General features: G+C 38.2%; 1 protein-coding gene across 7 annotated transcripts in view; it reads right to left on the bottom strand.

Annotated features, from left to right (window-relative positions):
• LOC140491292 (protein CASP-like) overlaps positions 1-20,111 on the bottom strand; it is a 618,172-nt gene that overhangs the window by 138,241 nt on the left and 459,820 nt on the right. For 4 of the 7 annotated variants that reach the window (XM_072589273.1, XM_072589277.1, XM_072589275.1 and 1 more), the window contains exons 16-18: positions 15,144-15,209; positions 2,469-2,570; positions 41-849 (exon numbers count right to left, since the gene is read on the bottom strand). The exons of 1 other annotated variant lie outside the window; for it this stretch is intronic. In XM_072589273.1, coding sequence (XP_072445374.1) covers positions 41-849; positions 2,469-2,570; positions 15,144-15,209 — 977 coding nt within the window. The remainder of the gene's footprint in view (positions 1-40; positions 850-2,468; positions 2,571-15,143; positions 15,210-20,111) is intronic. 2 more of the 7 variants (XM_072589274.1, XM_072589279.1) reach the window with 1 other exon arrangement.

Raw genomic sequence — 20,111 nt, 5'->3', positions numbered from 1 at the left:
CTAAATTGAATAAAAAAAGGTGTTTTTAGAAATCATTTACCTTTTCCCCAAAGATCCTCTGGCAGATCCCATTCTTGGCCAACTTTTCCTTCACCTGTCGTGTCAATTCAGCTGTGTCCACTTCTTGGTACATGTAGATCTCATACTGTTCTGGTGTTAATGGTGGGACAGAGGGCTTGTGTGGTTTTGAGACAGGGACAAGAGGTGAAGAAGGCAGGGGACTGCTTTGTGGAGTCACACTGCTACTTGCAGCCACTGTGCCTATATCAGATGCTTGAGAATAAGGCGACTCCGCATTTTGCCAGTCTTTCCAGTGGTCAGAAGCTGCAGGTCCTTGCAAAGCATTTCGCTCCAGTCTGTTTGGATTACTAATCCTCTCTCTCCCACTACAAGCTTCCTCTGCTCTTCCATCTTCTGAAAAAGTGGAATTTCTTCTGTCAGGACAAACTGTATTCCACCACTGGTCCCTCCATATACTACTTCGTCCCAGCTCATTTTTAACTTGCTTGAGCATATTCTGGGGTGTGTCTGCTATCCCATGGTGCTCTGAGGAGCATGAGTCATGTAACGCTTCTTTTTTAAATCCATGAGATGTTTGTGTTGTGTTGTTGCTGGAATCCACCATGAAAGGCTTTTTCATGGCTATCAGTGAGGAAGAGAATGAGGAAGATGATGCTGCTTTGGATGAATGGAGGGCTAAGTCAGCTTGAGGAACTGGTGTTGGCTTTGGTGTCGGCTCAAGGCCTGCCTTCTGAGCTTCCATCTCACGCCGGGCCTGTTCCAATATTGACCAAATTGCTTCATCTGAACCACCACTGCTCGATGTACAGGGTGGTTGAGTTGAATCAACTGCAACACAAAATAAAAAAAACATTCAAAACCTTCTTTAAACAGTGGCAGTTTTATTAGGAATCTGTTCTGAGATTCTGGCAGCTGTCTACAATCTTAAAGATCATAGAAGAAATTATAGCAATACAGAAAATCTGCCAGGAAAAAGAAATATGAAATGACACTTCAATACCTGGAAAATGGACAGACATGTGAAAGATGAAATTAATGCAGACAAATATGAAGTGATTGCATTTTTGTAGGAAAAATAAAGAGAAGCCATTTAGAATTAACATGCAATTATAAAGATGGTGTAGTAACAGCAGGAGACATACATGCTTACATAGCTGAATGTGCCAGGGCAGATTAAGGAAAACAATGTATATGGGTTTCAAAGAAGAGTCACATTGGACTCGAGATATTAAGTTGGTTTCTGTCTCCACATATGTTGAGTTTCTCCACCACTTTCTATTTTTATCTAAGGTATGTGAGGTGGTGAATTTTATGGAATGAGGTATAGAGTAACCTTTAAAAAATACTGATCCAGCCTCAACTTTGTGTCTATTTCTGACCACAGTCTTGGAAGGATTTTCAGACGTTGCAAAAAACAGTTACAACCTGATAAAGGAGCAGTGCTCCGAAAGCTAGTGCTTCCAAATAAGCCTGTTGGACTATAACCTGGTGTTGTGTGATTTCTAACTTTGTAGTTCAAATCATGGTTCCAGGGATGAGGAACTTGAGTTACCTGCATAGATTAGAGAAGCTGGTTTAATTAATCTTATGGCAGAGAACGTTGGGAATAGGTTTGTCACTAGGATGAACAGCAAGATTTAAAGTGAAAAAAACCCAATGGTGACATTACGAAATGCTACTTTCACAGCAAGAAGTTAGGATCTGGGATGTACTGTTGCTAAGTGTGGCAAAGGCAGATTTAATCATACCTTTCAAAAGGTAATTGGATAAGGACCTGAGGAGCAAAGATTTGTAGGGCCTCAGGCAAAGAGAAGGGAGTGACACTGACCAAGTTACTCCTACAGATAGCTGGCATGGAAATGAAGGGCCAAATATTCTTGTTCTATGCTGCAAACATTCTACGATTCTATGAAAACTGCACCCGAGATCGAGGACAATGTAACTATTTTCATTTCTAGCTCAGCAATTCCTAATTGGCAGAGTACATTAAGACAACACACTTAGGTTCAGCATTTCAGCAAGTAATTTTCCATATAAATATAAATGGATCTCAGTGTGTCAGTTGCTTATGTAACATAAACCTACACTAGTATTCAGACTTCCATACCTTAAACAAAAAACATATACTGGAAAATAATTCTGTAACTGAAATGATTAACATGCAAGTCATAATACTAAAAGGACACAATTTTTCTCAGTTGCAAACATTTTTCCAAAACAAGTATTTTCTTTTGAAGGTTCAAAACCCTCAGTAAAGTAATAGGTTTGTGTTACATGAGAGACTGGCACATTGAGGTTCATTAGTTTAAGTCACAATTTGGAAGTTGGTTGGTTACGTACAAAAACTTCTCAGTTTTAACTTAAAGATGTCTCTGCCTCCAATATTGAAGGAAGCAATGTAGGTCTACCAGGTCTGGTCCAATGTATCTATGATTTCATGTACTCACCAGTTTTTTGCACCTGTAGTTCTCTCTTGGCCTGTTCTAGAATGGATTTAATGGCTTCATCAGAGCCAGTCTCAGGGGTTCTGATCCGCGTTGTGATATTGCCTGAAGACATAAAAATTGCAAGTGAAGACTAAAGGAAGGGGTTCCTAGCCAACAGAAATATATTTATAGTACAACAAAGTCAAAATTTACTTTTACTCTTTCATTGCTTCTAGTTAACAGCAACTAACTTGTAAAAGCAAATTTAAGAACAGATTTTTGCCCAGTACATTATTCAAATTCTGTACAAAAAGCTTTGAAAAGCTGAATTAACCTACTTTTTCTTCAATTACACACTCACTGCCATCATCCAGAATCACTTTGGATTAAGTGGAGATTTGACAATTTGTAATGCTGATTTTATTTAAGGATTTTCAATGTCTTTTTGGTTGAATGCACATGATAGCTAAAGGGTGAGAGACTTAAAATTTACAGTACAGGAACAGACCCAAGTTATCTATGCTGGTAAAGCATGGCACTGCTTAGATCTGAATCAAGAACAGTAAAAAGTTGGAGAAATTCAGCAGGTCTGGCAGCATTTGTTAATACTTTATGTTCAATATGACACTTCTTTAGAAAGAAGCACTTGAAATCTAAACTGTTTCTCTTGTCATGGATGCTGCCAGACCCGCCAGGTTATTACTCTGATACTTTCTATGTTTATGTAGGCTGATACTAAAGTGGCAGAATACTTTAAGAAAGGCTTTAAAACTTCTTGGAAGAATGTAGAAAATATTTTGAGAGAACTGTGCCATGGTGAGGGACTTCTGTTACATGGAGTTACACAAAAAGCTGGAGTTATTCATTTTAGGGAAGATTGAAAGGAGATTTGATATAGGTGCTCAAAATCAGACAAGGTCCATACAGCTACAAAAAGATACTGTTCCTGCTGACAGGAGGATTGAGAGCCAGAAAACAACAATTCAAGGTGATTGGCAAAAGAATCAATAGCAACATGAGAATAATAATTACAATCAGTAGTGGACTTGCCAACTTTAGGGGCATTTAAATGGTCATTGGATAAACATATGGATGAAAATGGAATAGTGGACGATAGATGGGTTTCAGATTTGTTCCACAGGTCGGTGCAATATTGAGGGCTGAAGGGTCTGTACTGCTCTGTAATGTTCTATGTTCTATCGAATGCAGAGAGTTGTTAGAATGTGGATTGATGCTACCTGGGATTGCGGTAGAAGGTTTTCAAAATGGGATCTGATTGCACCTGAAGGTAAAGTACTTTCAGGGCTAGGGGAAAAGGTCGGGGGGGGGGGGGGAACTTATTTGCTTTTACAGAAAGCCAGTGTGGACATGATGGGCTGAATGGCCTCCTTCTGTGTTGTAATAATTCTGTGATGCTGCAACTGCATTTGAGGTGGGGAAAAAGGCAGTCTAGCCCAACCATGGAAGCTTTAGTGACGGTGGGGATCATTTACATATTCTAATTCTCCTCACATGCAATAAATTTTTTCTTAGCTTTCATAACTTAACTGAATGTTAAAATCTAATCAGGTACAAAACCTTATGTTGACTTGGAATAAAACAAAGAATTGTGGATGCTGGACATCGAAACAGAAAACGCTGGCAAAACTCAGCAGGTCTGGCAGCATCTGTAGGATGAACGCAGAGTTAAAGTTTTGAGTCCAGTGTCTCTTCAACATTAGCTGTCTTCGGATTTAGGTAATTTTTTTTTGTGTTTATAATTTGAATGGTAACTCCTGTTGAATCAGCACAGTCTAAGCTTTCTTTTCTCATTTTTCTCCCTCATTCATATACAGCTATTTTATAACATTTTCAATATTTTCTGCGTAAGGTTTTTGATATTTGTTCTATAGGTTTAATTTGAAAGACAAACTAACATCGGTCAAAAGATAGGAGGAGGATACAGGTCGTTTTATAATGTGGATGTTGCTAAAGCATTTTGGAACACTACACTGCTTTTACAGAAGTCGAATGACATGACTTAGACACAAAGTTACTGAAAATGATCAAGTTTGTGCCCTGGCTAAACTTTCCTCTAAAATGTTAACTGGAGACAATAAAAGACATCAAAGCACAAACAAGATTGTAATGTCATTGTGAATAATAATTTATGCAAACAATTGTATCAAATGTTAATTTTACACAAGAATATTCATGTTTGAGAAATTATTTTGTACTTGATTTATACATTGCACGAAATGTGACTTTGCACATTTACATTGGGCCGCTGTGGTGTGTTGACAAACAGGTTTTTTTAAATTATGCATTGGAGCTCAGAAATTACATTCAATATCTACAGGAAGTAAGAGCTATGTTTAGAATTTTACTAGGAAACAGGCAATATTCAGTTTGCTTTTGCAACCCACGCATACCCCTACATTTACCCCTTCACCTAACACTATGGGCAATTTGATTAGATTAGATTACTTACAGTGTGGAAACAGGCCCTTTGGCCCAACAAGTCCACACCGACCCGCCACCCATCCATTCACCCCTTTACCTAACACTATGGGCAATTTACCATGGCCAATTCACCTAACCTGCACATTTTTGGACTGTGAGAGGAAACCAGTGCACCTGGAGGAAACTCACGCAGACACAGGGAGAATGCGCAAACTCCACACAGACAGTCACCCAAGGCGGGAATTGAACCCAGGTCTCTGGTGCTGTGAGGCAGCAGTGCTAACCACTGTGCCACCCAAACAAAGGAAATCAAGAACTTGCGTAAATTGTCAGGTGAAGCAGGATTCAAGAGCAGAAAGTTATTGGAACAAAATGCAGACAAAATTCTTTTTTTTTCAAAACTATATTCCAGCATTTATTGTAAAGTAGCAACAATACTGGTGGGAGGATGTAATTACTGTCTAACCAGTTTAAATATATCTAATCATTATTCCTATAGGCCGTTCTGCTATAATGTGCGTTTCATCAGCCTGAATTGGCTATAATATGATTGATGAATTGTGGACGTTGCTTGGATGACACAAACTTTCTGCTGAATGGATACAGCGATTTTCTATTAGCGATCTCCACAGCGGGGTTACAGAGGAACACAACTATCATGTTACAGCAGAACAACTTGTATGTCCACATTTACTATATATTTCCATGGATTTTGAATTCATCAATAGATAGATGAAGATGTTAAATTGTTTTCAAATCATAAACATAAACAACAAGACTACGTTTCTCCACACTAGAATGCTATGACTAAATACTAGCTTTTATACAGTAGCTTAGTTAGAAACTTACTCAGACCAATTGTTTAATTTGCCTTAATTTCATTTTCACACAAACCCACAAAAGAAAGCACCATTTCTCTTGACTTATTTGTATTTGAACCATAAATAGAAAATTGAGTTAGTATAATCTGTATGGTTTTCATGCTGCACTGGGGCTCTCCCTGATTCTCTCTCTCTTATACAGAAACACATTTCTTCTCTTTTTTTCATCTCTTTTCTTTCACTATCTGTTTAAATATTATCTGAATGGAGGAAAAGATGCTTTAAGGTTGAGAAGAAAATCCATTCTTATTGGACTAACGGACTGTGCTGATTCAAGAGGAGTTACCATTTAAATTATAATGTAGACTGCGTGAATTCAGATTCGAGGATATGCCTACAGTTTATCAGGTAATATTTCAAAACAAAATAATTCATTTCCAGCACTCAGAGACAGACCATGGGAACTTCAGTTTAAAAATATTACTGAAGTTACTCAAAGTAACAAAAAGCAAGATTTTGGCTGGTTAATCATTTTATTCATGTTGCTAACTCTGTTTTGCACATTGTGGACACTTCAATTACTCCTACAGCTAACAAGCTTTCCCATTAAATTAATGCAATCGTTGGGGAGAAAAGTCTTCTTCACATAATATTCATTCTACTCCCCAACTTCATAAAGTAATGGGAGGACTATTCAATTCACACCAAATTGCAAATTACAATTCCATATCTCATTCAGTCCTCAGCCTCTCTGTGATGTGAGAAAGGCTGCAATCCTCTCACAACACTCTCTGATTTAATACTCAGCAAGACCAGGTCGGAATCAAGGCCACAGCTCTTTAGGAGAGCACATACTCAGCTGGTGAAATTATTTTCTGGATTAGGCAGACCACACCCTAAACACTATCTGCAACTGAAATGAACATAGTAACTTCACATTCCTAGTACAACCTACAGTTAACACTACTGCCTCACAGCGCCAGGGGCCCAGGTTCAATTCCTGCCTCAGTCTGTGTGGAGTTTGCACATTCTCCCTGGGTTTCCTCTGGTTGTTCCGGGTTCCTCCCACAGTCAGGTGAATTGGCTATGCTAAATTGCCCATAGTGTTAGGTGTCTTAGTCAGGGGTAAATATATGGACTGGGTTTTGGTGAGTTGCTCTTCGAAGGGTCGGTGTGGACTTGTTGGACTGAAGGGCCTGTTTCCATGCTCTAGGTAATCTAATCTAATCCTGTAAAATACATCAGGTAGCGGGGCAGTGAAAAATTGCTTGTTCTCCAAAAGGGAGCAGATGTAACGACCTCTTCTTCTGGAGTACTTTGTTTATTTTTAAAAACTTCAGCGACAGGGAATGTAATAGGAGCAGAAGGTACACAAGACATAACCAGAAAATAGGAGACTTGAATACCTTATTAATTCTATGCCATTGACCAGCTTTAATCAAACTAAGAATTGAAAGCCTATTTGAAATCAATATTTGTACTTTTCCATCATTAATATTTTCATAAAGCATCTTTCACGATGTGCTTGAACATCTGTGGACCTGTTTACTATGCAAATACTGCAGTGCTACATACTCATCCCAAAACAATAACAACCAACAATAAATTTGATGTGTAACGTATAGTTCACTGCAGGTTTTCTTTAATGACTGCACACATAGGGATTTGAATTGTGCACCGATGCAACTCAGTAGGCAATTACTACAAACAGGTGCAAAACCTCATTTACAGCTGCAAACAGAATAATATTTTATTTACTTAAACAATAGGGAATAATTGAGAACCGCCACTCAGTTACACAGCTCTAGATCAATTTCTGACTTTTCAGAACTTCCAGCCATTCATCTTATTACTTTTCTAAAAAAAAGACAAGGTTGGAAGTTACATACTGGCCGTTACTCCCTTCCATCTCACTAATCAGACAACGCAGAACTGTCTTTGCAACCTACTGTATCGCAAACACACGCAGCCTTATTCTTGAAAGCTGCCAGTGCTATTAAATTGTCATCAATGCATGTCTCTATTTCTGAAATCACAATTTCCTGATTCCGAGGAGATGACGTTCTCAACTGAGGCAGCTGATACTGCGAGCAATTTCAATCACACGGACCCCTAAGTCAACTGCTCTGTCAGCCTATCCATTCAACCAAACGCATTTCAGAATGTCAACCAGTCAGATTCCAGGGCTGTCTCTGCATTAGCACATCTAATTGTTATTGATTCATTAAAATAAGGTCTCTGGCATTTAGAAATTCTGTCTCACCTCATTCTTAAAAATTAACTTCATTACAGAAATAGCACATATTACTTGCATAGTTCGTTCACAAGAGAATTTTCTAATTGCTCTGTCATGCTCCTTCCCAACTCAAAATGATTAACTTCATTCCTGGTTAGCTACATCTGTGTCAGTGGACAGCACAAAGTCCTTCCTATTCCTAGCCCTGTCTGTACTTCAGCGTCCAAAATCATCTGTTAATGCACTACAGACCAAGAACACTCCATGCATGCTGTGTTCTCTTGCTTGTTCCATCCATCTTATAGATCTCTACGATATCATCTCTATGCGGCTCACCCTGTCTGTCCTTCAGATATAACCCTGCACTTGCCTTTACTTCACTTGCCAGCAAGAAACCTGAGCTCAACTCAAAATATAAAGCAACATGGATCAAAGGGTTTATCAAGATTCATTATCCCAAATAAACTAAAAAAGCTGCAAATAAGTCAATTGGCTATGATATACAATGAATCAGTATTCCAGATGTCTGATGTATTTGGCTAAACAACAATGCAGCATTCATTTTGTTTCATACACATTATGTATCAGGCGCGGAGCAGATAATTAGTTATTCACTGAAAATAACTAAAACTAACAATGTACTGCAGCTATTTAACAACTGACAGCACTGATGTACTTCCATGACTTCAATGTCAAGAGAACGCATCACAAACACAGTTTTGATATTAATAAAGATGACAGGTTTCGCATGCCTGAAAATGCCTTTGAAGCCTGCCTTGGGTGTGCCAGGGAATTAGCGGAACATTTCTTTCCAATGCTCAAGGGCTTGTTTCTCATCCTCACTTAAACCGGCGCCTACACCCTTCCTTACGTTCTTCGATGTGAGCCCAATAGAAGAGCTACCATGATACCCTCAGCCCATATATAGTACCTGGTCAGTAACATTCAATTGTCAGAAACAGCTGCATCACATCGAAGTATTGAAGGCAGACAACTCACCACGACTGAGGAAGCCTGCTGTAGAATGACAAGTGGGCTTAAGGGTTCTAGCAGGGAAGCTTAATCAATAGCTACTAGAAATGAACTCCATCCAAAGTCACAAACACTGAGAGACTTGAATTCCAGTAGCCACCATTTTGGCAATACATTTTTTTAGCACCTCCTTGCAAATGCCTACAAACACACAAAATAGAACTCATTTGGGACCTGTATTTCTTTTTGATTGATTAAACATTGTTTTTCTGGAAGTTTGTTACCTGCTTTTAAATCTCTTTGTACCACACATAATTTCTAGATTTCCATGAGTGCTTACCAGTATATGACACAAGGGACCGTTCAGTTCATTGGCTGAAAGGCTGGTTTGTGATACTGAGTGACACCAACAGTATGGATTAAATTCCTGCAATGGCTGAGGTTATTTCTCCCTTCACCTGAGGCATGGTAGCCCTCAGGTTAAACCACCAACAGCTGTTTTTCTCTGATGAAAGAGCTGCTGTATGGTCTGGTAAGACTATGGCAACTTTACCTTTTATTAGGTCACTATGCCAAAGTGCACACCAGTAGGATGTGTGTGTATGCTGGGGCAACCCCACATGCATCTTTAATAAATAGCAGGGATTCCCTGTTGCTAAGTTTGGTAAGAAGCTGTTTTCTTGAGATCAGTACTTATCCTATGGGAAAAGACACTTGAATATAGGTCTTACTGCACCACACGTCAAACATTTGGCCTTTTCAGAATTCAGTTCCCCTGATCTAACTCTGGTCACCCCAGAAACTTTTGAGCTGATCTTTTACCCACAACACATAAATAAATTTAATTTATCCCCTCAATATTTCAATCTGGACATCAATTAATTTATATGATCTCACAAGGTGAGAGTTCATGGAATCGGTACAATACAGATAAAGGCCATTTGGCCAAAAGTGAGTCTGTACCAATCCTCAGAAAGCATCCTGACCAGATCCACTCACTCATCCTATCCCTGTAACCCCATATTTACCTTGGTTAATCCATCTATTCTATACATCACTGGACACTATGAGATAACTTAACACGGCCAGTCTAGCCTGCACATCTTTGGACGATGGAAAGAAACCAGAGCATCCTATGAATAACCACATAGACATGGGGAGAACATGCAGACTCCACACAGACAGTCACCTGAAGGTGAAATCGAACCTGGTGCTATGAGGCAGTGTGCTAACAACTGTGCTGCACCAGGGCAACAAAACTAAGCCCAATATTCGCCTTATTAATTATCAAATCTCCAGAAAGGTCAATGGATAGTGACAGGACACAAGGACATTTCCCTAACTGCAACAAACTTAACTGTCTGTACTGTTATTTCAGCCTTTTGAGAGAAGCTAGCTCAGTATACATCAGGATTCACACTAGGAGACTAACCTGTTGAGTATGGTTAATACTGTATTGCAGAGATTAGCCACCAACAAACCTATTTCTCCCTCGCTAATGAACAGACTGCAAACCATCAAAGAAAAATGTGTGAACTCATTCCAACATGTTCCGCAACTATACTGCACTTTTACTGATCATGAGCAGTTGGTCTCGGAGTTAAATGGAAGGTAAAAAGAGAACAGCAATTTAAGCATATGGATGAAATAGATAAAAATAAGAATGACATGTACACCAAAAATACAATCATGGCCACAAGTGCCATTGGATATTGTCACTAAACAAAAATATTGGTCAAACTAACTATTGTGTCTAATGTGCAAACCTGAGCTAACTTAATAAATCTTGGGATCAACAAAATTTAGCATCAGATGTTACAAAATAAAGAACATGTAGCAGCACAAATTTATACTGAGAAAGGATCATAACTGTGTCCCATTAAACAGAATTACTGTGCTGCTAATGACAGTACATCTAAATTAAAAGTGTCAGAAATGAAAATTGAATGCAACGAGTCACATCAAATTATGTCAAATAAGAAGCAACAGAAATCAATATGAGATTAACGTAGCAGGCTTGTGTCACTTGAGAAATGAGAGAGATAGAATATTGTCTCTCTTGTTTGTCACATTGCTAACATCTTAGTTTTATTTGGTTTCAGCTTAGAGTGCTATTTTGTACTGTGACAGGGTTTTCTTTTTAAAAGCTGTCAGTTGTTAAAATGCTTTATAAGGGATGACTGTTGTTAGTTAGATAATGACAAAAAGGCTTCACTCTACAAATTTAAACCAGCTCAAGTAAAATCAAAATTACCAGCAATTTTATGCAGGAGAAAGTTTGTTGCCTAACTTACTCAACTTAATTAACAACTTCAAAGGTGCACTACTTCACAACTCTCCTTACAATGTTAACTTGCAGTTTGCATAAACCACAACTTAAATGTTGCTCTCAACTGCACACCATCCACACTAAGCCCACAGTACCCATATCCCATTTCTCATTTACATTACTAAATAATTTGCATACTAGCATGGTCTTATGCATTCCAATATCTGAGATGTCCTCCAGTCATACACTGCCACACGCATTCTCAATTCTAAGAAATAAGCCTGGTTCTCGTTCCATGTTCCATTCAGTCCAAACTTTTATTGATATCACCCCCATTAAATGGCACTCCAACCTCTGTATTGACATCTCCCTTCCAGCCTTCAAAAACATCTTGTAAAGCACTTAGAAGTTTATAAATCTGTGAATATTACTTGTGATAATCAGAAGGAGCTGGTCTTGCTCAAAGTAATGCTCTCCAAATACAGCCTGCAATGTACATGTTAAGTGAACAGTTTGAATGTTCTACCACAAGACAGGGATTTCAGTGATTCCAAGGATGCAAAAAGAATGATTCCTCTTGTGGGAGAATCTAGAGCTACGGGTCACAGTTTAAAAATAAGGGATCACCCTTTAAAGACTGAGAAGAGAAAACATATTTTCTCTCTGACAGTTGAATATTTTTGGAATTTCATTCCTCAATGACAGTGTGGAGGAACAGCGGGATCTTGGGGTCCATGAGGCAGCATCCCTCAAAGTTGCCCAAGTTGATAGAGTTGTTAAGGAGGCGTATGGTGTTTTGGCTTTCATTAACAGGGGGATTGAGTTTAAGAGCCGTGAGGTTTTGTTGCAGCTCTCTAAAACCCTAGTTAGACCACACTTGGAATATTGTGTCCAGTTCTGGTCACCTCATTATAAGAAGGATGTAGGTGCTTTAGAGAGGAGATTTACCAGGATGCTGCCTGAATTGGACGGCTTGTCTTACAAAGAGAGGTTGAGTGAGCTAGGGCTTTTCGCACTGGAGAGGAAGAGAGGTGACTTGATAGAGGTGTACAAGGTAAGGAGATGCATAGATAGAGTTGATAGCTAGAGACTTTTCCTCAGGGCAGAAATAGCTGTCACGAGGGGTCATATTCTTAAGGTATTGGAGGAAGGTATAGGGGAGATGTCAGAGATTGTTTTTTTACGCAGAGAGTGGTGGGTACATGGAATGCACTGCCAGCAGTTGTAGTAGGGACATTTAAGTGACTGCTGGACAAGCATATTGATAGCAGTAAATTGAGGGGTGTGTTGGCTGGGTTTATCTTAGACCAAGATAAATGCTTAACCCAACATTGTGTAATGTGCTGAAAAAATAATGAATTACAATGCAGTGGATATATAATTTCAATATTTTTCGAGGTAGTTTGAATCTTGATTGACCAAGGCGGTGAAAGGTATCAGGAATGTAGAGTTGAGGTTAAAATCAGATAAGCCATGACCTTATTCAATGGTGGAGCAGGCTCCGAGGGTTGAGTGGCCTACTCTTGTTCCTTGTTTGATATGTTTAGCTCATTTGCTGGTAAAGCTTTATTATTTCACAAAAGCTATTTCATAGATGTAGGAGCATTTCTTTTAAGTTGTAAAAGACTGTTGTGCCAAAAAGAATCACAACTTCATGCTGTTCTGAAGTTGTCAAGAGTTCAGGAGAGCACAGGTTCAGTGGTACAGAAAGCCTGTGGTTTCGAAGCCATGCTAATCAATTACCCAGAAGGAGGCATATTTTGTAAGGCAAGTGTCTGGTTATCCTATTTCTAGTTTATTACTCAGTAAAAGACATTACTTCTCCTATAAGCTTTCCATGTATGGTTCCAAATAAGAACTGCTGAAACTCACCTACTAGGAACAGCTGGATATTCTAGGTCACCAACTTTTATTGCTCAAAAAGCTCATGATGCTGACATTCCAGGGCTTTAATCGCAATTTTGTAATGACAAAAATGGGTTTAATCAGCATGTATTACAATTTGATAGGATTTATGTAGTTGTCTATTGTGTAATGGCTTCAAGACACGAGCGGTAGAAAGACAATGGAATTAAAAATTATGCATAAGACCATAAGATATAGGAGCAGAATTAGACCATTTAGCCCACTGAGTCTTCTCCGGCATTCAATCATGGCTGAAATGTTTCTCAACCCTATTCTCTGCCTTAATCCTCCCACTTAACAAGAACCTATCTATATCTGTATTAAATACAACCAGTAACTTGGCCTCTACAGCCTGCTGTGGCAATGACTTCCACAAATCTACCTGTCTGAAGAACAGGTGACTGATCTGACATCACACTATTTTGTGCTGCACCAGAGGTAGATTTCTTAACAGAACTCTATTATTCAATTTTTCTAAAAATTCGGCAGGGCGGTGTGGACTTGTTGGGCCGAAGGGCCTGTTTCCACACTGTAAGTAATCTAATCTAATCTAATCTAATCTAAAACAAGAACATGAAAAATTACGAATATTTATACTGTGCGAAGAAAGAGCTCCTTGTCACTTTGGTGAATTTTATCTGCTCAGTCTGAGAGCTAACAGAACTATGCCATCCTGAATACAGCACTCTATGCACACTGTGATCCATTCCAATTCCCATTTCAGATTCATTTAATGAACTGTGAGGTCACATTAAATCCAACAAAAACAACACCAGGAAAACTTCAAAGTACACAAGCGATGCATTTTCCTGAAATGTAAGCTAAACTTCAGACACATTAAAAATAACTTGGATTTATGTAGCACTTCATACATTATTGAAACATCACAAAGCGTTTCACAGACAACATATTACTTTGGAGGTGTACTTTTATTCAAAAGCATGGCAACCAATACATTGTGGAAGAACACTTGACTTCTCTGCTTCAGCATTTGGAAACTAGGATGCTAGAGTTAAAAATTTGATATTAACAGAATCAATAACTGACTTAATTGGTACTACTCTGCATTTATTTTAGTAAAATAAAATGAGAATTTGTGAACCTTTTCAAAAAATATGTAGGGATTTCCCTGAAATTGAACACAAGTACAGTGACTTAGTCAGAAAGACTGTACTGCTGAGGTTTAAAATAATTACATATTCAGGTTATAATTTTTCTAAAAGTAACGCATGGCCATCATTAGATTAAATTCTCCACTTTAATCCATCTTTTCATTCCAGGTTATCAAAAGGCTGACCAGAATGTGTTAAATGTTCATCATTACCAAAAGTATTTGGAAACTATTGGGAGCATAAGAATTTGTAAACACCTCAACTGGTCAACAATATTTTAGGCAACCTGTTGATCAGCCAACAAAGAACACTTCAGTCTTGTGAATATCCCTGGTAAAAGACCCTCAGAAATAATTCAAACCGTATGCTTCATGAGGTCACAACCGTAACTTGCATGAACTGTCACTTAAAGCTGCAATGCCCTTTCAATCTAATTTGTTTAAATACACCCACCTCTCTCTGAATAATTTCAGCATGCTCAAGATTTTGAGAGGTAAAACCTGCAATTTCCACTCTGCTCAGTTTTAACTGTTCATCAAGAAGACCCGAAGACTCCCTACCTCTTCAATAACCTCCATCAACCATGCTCTGAGTCACTTAACCAGCTATTTCAGTCATAAACCCAAAATTATTTTTTTCTTTAAATTTAGAAATATTTACAAATGATGTTCAAATGAAATGACTAAAATAAATAGTAGTTAGGTGCATTAACATGCAGTTCAAGGAGAATAAATTAGTTCAAAAATAGATTTAAAAGACAAGTATCAAATAGTTGCTCATTGCAGCTTTAAGGAGTGAATGCCTTGATTTTTATACTTACACTATCTGTTTTCCAGCAGATTCCAGGCCAGTATTAGACCACATCACTTGGGTTTTGTGTAGTTAATATGTTTACATGAATCCTATTGGTTGTAATTAACAGAACATCCCAGGACCTACCTTCTGAACCATATCTTCGTTTCTTTACTTCCTGCAACACTCTTTGTATGTTCTGGCCTGGAACCTCTGTTAAAAAACAAGTTTCGATAAGAATAAAAAACAAGGGGGAATTTTTTTTTGTCTCTTTACAGTGACCTAGCAAAAGACCTAGCATGCTACATACTGGGGCACACACAATATATACTGTCACTGATTATTTCAATGGACTGTGTTTTTGGTGGAGGGAGGAAGGTCGAAAACAGCAGTTGAGCTTTATGACAGATGTCATGATGATTCTTGTCGGCACAAAATCATTTTAAAATTTAATGAGCATCAATAACCATGATATTAAATATCAGTGGCCTCCTTACACTCTCCGCAATTAATGCATTTTCATTACCTATTTCTAACCTAAATAAAGGTTGTTCAATGGCAAATGATTCTGTAAAGCTGCAAGCTACTAAATGTTGATACTCAGTATTTGGATATGCTCGTCAATGAATTGTGGTAAGTTAACATGCAGATTTAGTAAGCCATTAGGAAGGCAAATGCTTTGTTTAACCTTTTACAAATGGTATGGAGTGAAAAAATAAGGAAATCTTCATGAAATTCTATAAGGCTTTGAATATTGTCTGCAGATTTGTTCTCTGAACACAAAGAAACATAAACTTGCCTTACTGCAGTAAAGGTTCACTATTGGTTCTTGAAATGAGAAGGCAGAGCTATGAGAACAAATCAGGTCACTGGACCTGAAATGTTAACTCTGCTTTCTCTTCACAGGTGTTGCCAGACCTGCTGAATTTTTAACAGCAATTTCTGTTTTTGTTTCTATGTTATCTGGAGTTTAGGAGAAGAAATAATTTCACCAAAACACTTTTCTTAAGAAGGCTTGACAGAGTAGACACTGAGTCTCCGTTTTCCAGTTACTGAAGAGGTTATAGCCTCAGGAAAAGTGTTCAGCCATTTAGTGCTAAAAATGAGAAATTTCTTCATTCAGAAGATTCTTTCAAATTCTTTAACAGGGCTGCAGATACTCAGATGACGAATACAATCAAAACATTTGGGCTCTAAGGGAATCAAGGGATATGAGGATGGGGCTGGAAAGTGGACTTAACATTAAGTTTAGATATTATCTTCCTGAATGGAGAAAATTTGAGAGAGTTTATGGGCATATTTCTTTTTCCATTGTCAACTGGTTCAATAATTCACTATGATACTTCGATACAAGCTCAAGCTTGCTCACAAGCTGTCAAGTGATTTGGAATGAGCAACAAATGCAGGCAATGATGCTCACATCCCATAAATAAATAATATAGAAAAAAATATTGTGACTTCTCTACAATGCACATTTCTCCTTGGTTCCTTGTGCAGCAAGAACAGTAACACGGTTTCTTCTTACTAAAACTAGTTTTTGCAACTGGAAGTTCATGCATTAGTAAAATTTAACTTTCAGTTTTATTATATACCTCTGGATGGTTCTCTACATCATTTGTGATCTTCACAGCACAAGATGTCATTATACAGAATATATGGAACAGAAATAAGCTTCTTGAGAGCAGCCAGTATATGTCGATGCTTTTGCTTGAACTTTTTTCTTAACTAAATGTACCACTGTAACCACCTATTCCCTTCTCAATTCATGTTTGTCTAGTTTCCCTTAAATACATCTGCACTATCCATTCAACCATACCCTGTGCCAGATCATTGCAAGTTCTTGCCATTCTCTGGGTGAAAAAAATGCTATTAAATTTATTGGTGACCATGCAATATTCATGGCTTTTGCTTTGTTCTTCTCCCCAAAAGGAGGCATTCTCTATCAAAACTTTTCAAAATTTTTAAAGACCTCTATTAGGTCATACCTCAACTTTTTTTTCAAGAAATGTTGAGAGCCATCCTGTCAACTCTTTCTTGATGAGTAAATCCACACATTTCTAGGACTGTCCTTGTAAATCTTCACCACCGCCCTCTCAAATGCCTCTATTTTGACTAGATCTGCAAACGGTATTCCAAGTGTGCACCAAGGCCCAGTACAGGTTTTGCATTGATTAATGTCCTCCTGTAATGTGTAATCCACAAGAAAATATGGAAAACAAAACACTTCAATGTTTGACAGGAACTGACAAGAAAATACCTCACTGAACACAAATATATACAAAAATCAACTGATAAAAATGGTATCTACAAATTAGGAAGAAGGCCTTTTTTTTGAAGAAGTGTGTTAAGTGACAAAATTACAACAATTACATTTAAAATCAATTGGATTTTCACAAATGAGAAAAACAAAGCTTCTGATTCTAACACTCAGGTTCTCTTACTAAAACAATGCTTTTTTAAAAAAATTAGATTAGATTCCCGACAGTATGGAAACAGGCTCTTCGGCCCAACAAGTCCACATCAACCCTCCGAAGAGAACCTCCCCCCCGCCCCGCGCCCCGCGCCCCGCCCCCCCCCCCCCACCCCAGACCCATCCCCCTATAATTACCTCTGACTATTGTTTCTAACAGTATGGGCAATTTAGCATGGCCAATTCACCTGGCCTGCACATCTTTGGATTGTGGGAGGAAAACCATGCAGACACAGGGAGAATGTACAAACCCCCCACACACAGTCACCCAAGATGTGAATCGAACCCAGTTCCCTGGCGCTGTGAGGCAGCAATGCTAACTACTGAGCTACCATGCTGCCCTTTTCCAGGTCATGTAGCTTAATCCAATACTGCATGAAAAATAATCAAGACCTTGAGTACACTCATGGCTCATATTCTAAATGTGGAGTACAGTCTTTTCATTTTTGATGTGTTCTATTCACAAAGCTCCTGTTGCTATAATCAATACCTATACATGTACTGACTTTCAACAAGAAAAGCTCTAAACTCAAAAGTACAACAAATCCATGAGAAGTCTCACAGCAGCTTTCTGTGAGGCAATGCTTTACCAATGTACTTGACAATTAAATATCATGGTTCTCTACACAGCAGCCTTCAGGCTGTCAAGTGCACACAGCTGTGTGTTTGTGTATTATATGAGGAAGGAATATACCAGAAGCCTTATGAATTTAAACAGTTGCTTATCTCTGTTCTAGGTGGGAGAATGCAGAAAGTGCAGTGCCTATAAATGATACGATAATTTAGTCATGGAAATTGTTACACTACTTGGAATCTGGGTTGTTTCAATTATTAAGTAGCCATAAAAAAATCTTTATCAAGCTTTGATTTGTCTTATCTGCTGTTCAGAATTTGCTTTCATGTTGTCAACTTTTTTAAAAGCTAAAATCACAGAATCACAGTGTTAGGATGTAAAAGGTCAATGAGCCCATATCTGCACCAGCTCTTCAAATGAGCATCATTACCAAGTTCTAAATCCTTATTTGTTTTTCCCCCACAGCTGTGCACATTATCTCTCCAAATAATCATTAAAGGGCGTCTTGAATATCTCAACTGAACCTGTCTCAACCAAAAAAATTCTATTAAATTTATTGGTGACCATGCAATATTCATGGCTTTTGCTTTGTTCTTCTCCCCAAAAGGAGGCAGTGCATTCTATAACCTAATTACTTGTGTGAAAAAACTTTCCTCTCACATTTACATCTTGCAAATCACTTTAAACCTACGCTGCTTCATTCTTGTTCCTTTACAAGTAGAAACAGTTTCTCCCTATTCATTCTATCCAGCCCGGTCATGATTTTGAAAACCTCGTATCAGATCTCTTCTTGTTATCTCCAAAGTGAAGAATTTGGGACTGTTCTATCTATCCTTATAACCAAAATTCCTTATTCCTGGCATCATTCTTGTGCTCTCTGAAATGTGTTCATCTCCTCCCTTTAATGTGGCACCCTGAGCTACAAGCAGACTCAAGCTGAGGTTTAAAGAGAGTCCTGTACATCAACTGCATTATCCTCATCAACCATCTTTATTACCTCATCAAAAAGCTCAATCAAGTCAGTTGTACATAATCTGTCCAAAACAAATCCATGTAGGCTTTACTTGATATATCCTCCCTTGTTCAAATGATTAATAACTTTAATGATTAATATCTAAACTTAATGTTAAGTCCACTTTCCAGCCCCATCCTCATATCCCTTGATTCCCTGTACCAGTCCTCGTCTTACATTTAGTTGTCTTATCTTCATGAAACATTACAGTCTTCGCTCTTTTCATTTTCTTACACTCCAGCAATTTCCAGCCTATGTTTCAGAATTTTCAGTCCTTTCCTTTGACGTATGTTTTACTTTTCATTTCACCAATGTTTACACAGTGACTGTTGGTGACTGGAGCAATCCTTTTGAAGTGTACACTGGAGGAGACCTCGAATTAATCTGTTAGGGTATGGAAGTTGGATTATGATACCAGTGAGGCATCAAGACAAAGTGGAATTATGAAGTGCAAATCTATCTGCACTGTGCAGATTGGGATTAAAACAGAAGAACTAAAGCAAACAGACTTCTACATATTTAAAACGTGTATGCATTTTTCAAGGGGAGAAATTAGTCAGGGGTAGACTTGGTTCTGAGAAATGTTCCAAACAATTCATTTCAACAAATCTCCATTTCCTAATTAGTTTTAATCAATGCAGGTCAAGGAACATACTACTGGCAAAAAATCAAAATACCAGTCAGAATGGCTGTTTTTAAAATTTATTCATGTTGAGGGATGTGGGTGTTGCTGGCTGACTTGCATTTATTGCCCATCCCTCAGTGCCCTTGAGAAGGTGGTGGGGAGTGTTTTCTTGAACCACTGCGGCCTACCTGCTGTGGGTTTACCCACAATGCCATGAGGAAGTGAATTCCAGAATTCTATATAATTAACCAGTCAGCAAGTTGCATTCTTCTCTTTATTTTAAAGTACCGATTTATGAAGAAACATAGCTTGAAAGTCAAATTGCCTGTACTAATCTATACACTGCTAACCAAGTGCTTAATATATTGAACTATAAGGTTAGTTTACAACTCAACATCTTTTTAAATTCACACTTGGGACGTGGGCATTGCCGA

This window comes from Chiloscyllium punctatum, chromosome 19 (assembly GCF_047496795.1).
Source record: "Chiloscyllium punctatum isolate Juve2018m chromosome 19, sChiPun1.3, whole genome shotgun sequence".
NCBI classification, from domain to species: Eukaryota; Metazoa; Chordata; class Chondrichthyes; order Orectolobiformes; family Hemiscylliidae; genus Chiloscyllium; species Chiloscyllium punctatum.
Note: the sequence above shows the minus strand (reverse complement) of the source record. Positions and strands in the feature narration are given on the sequence as shown.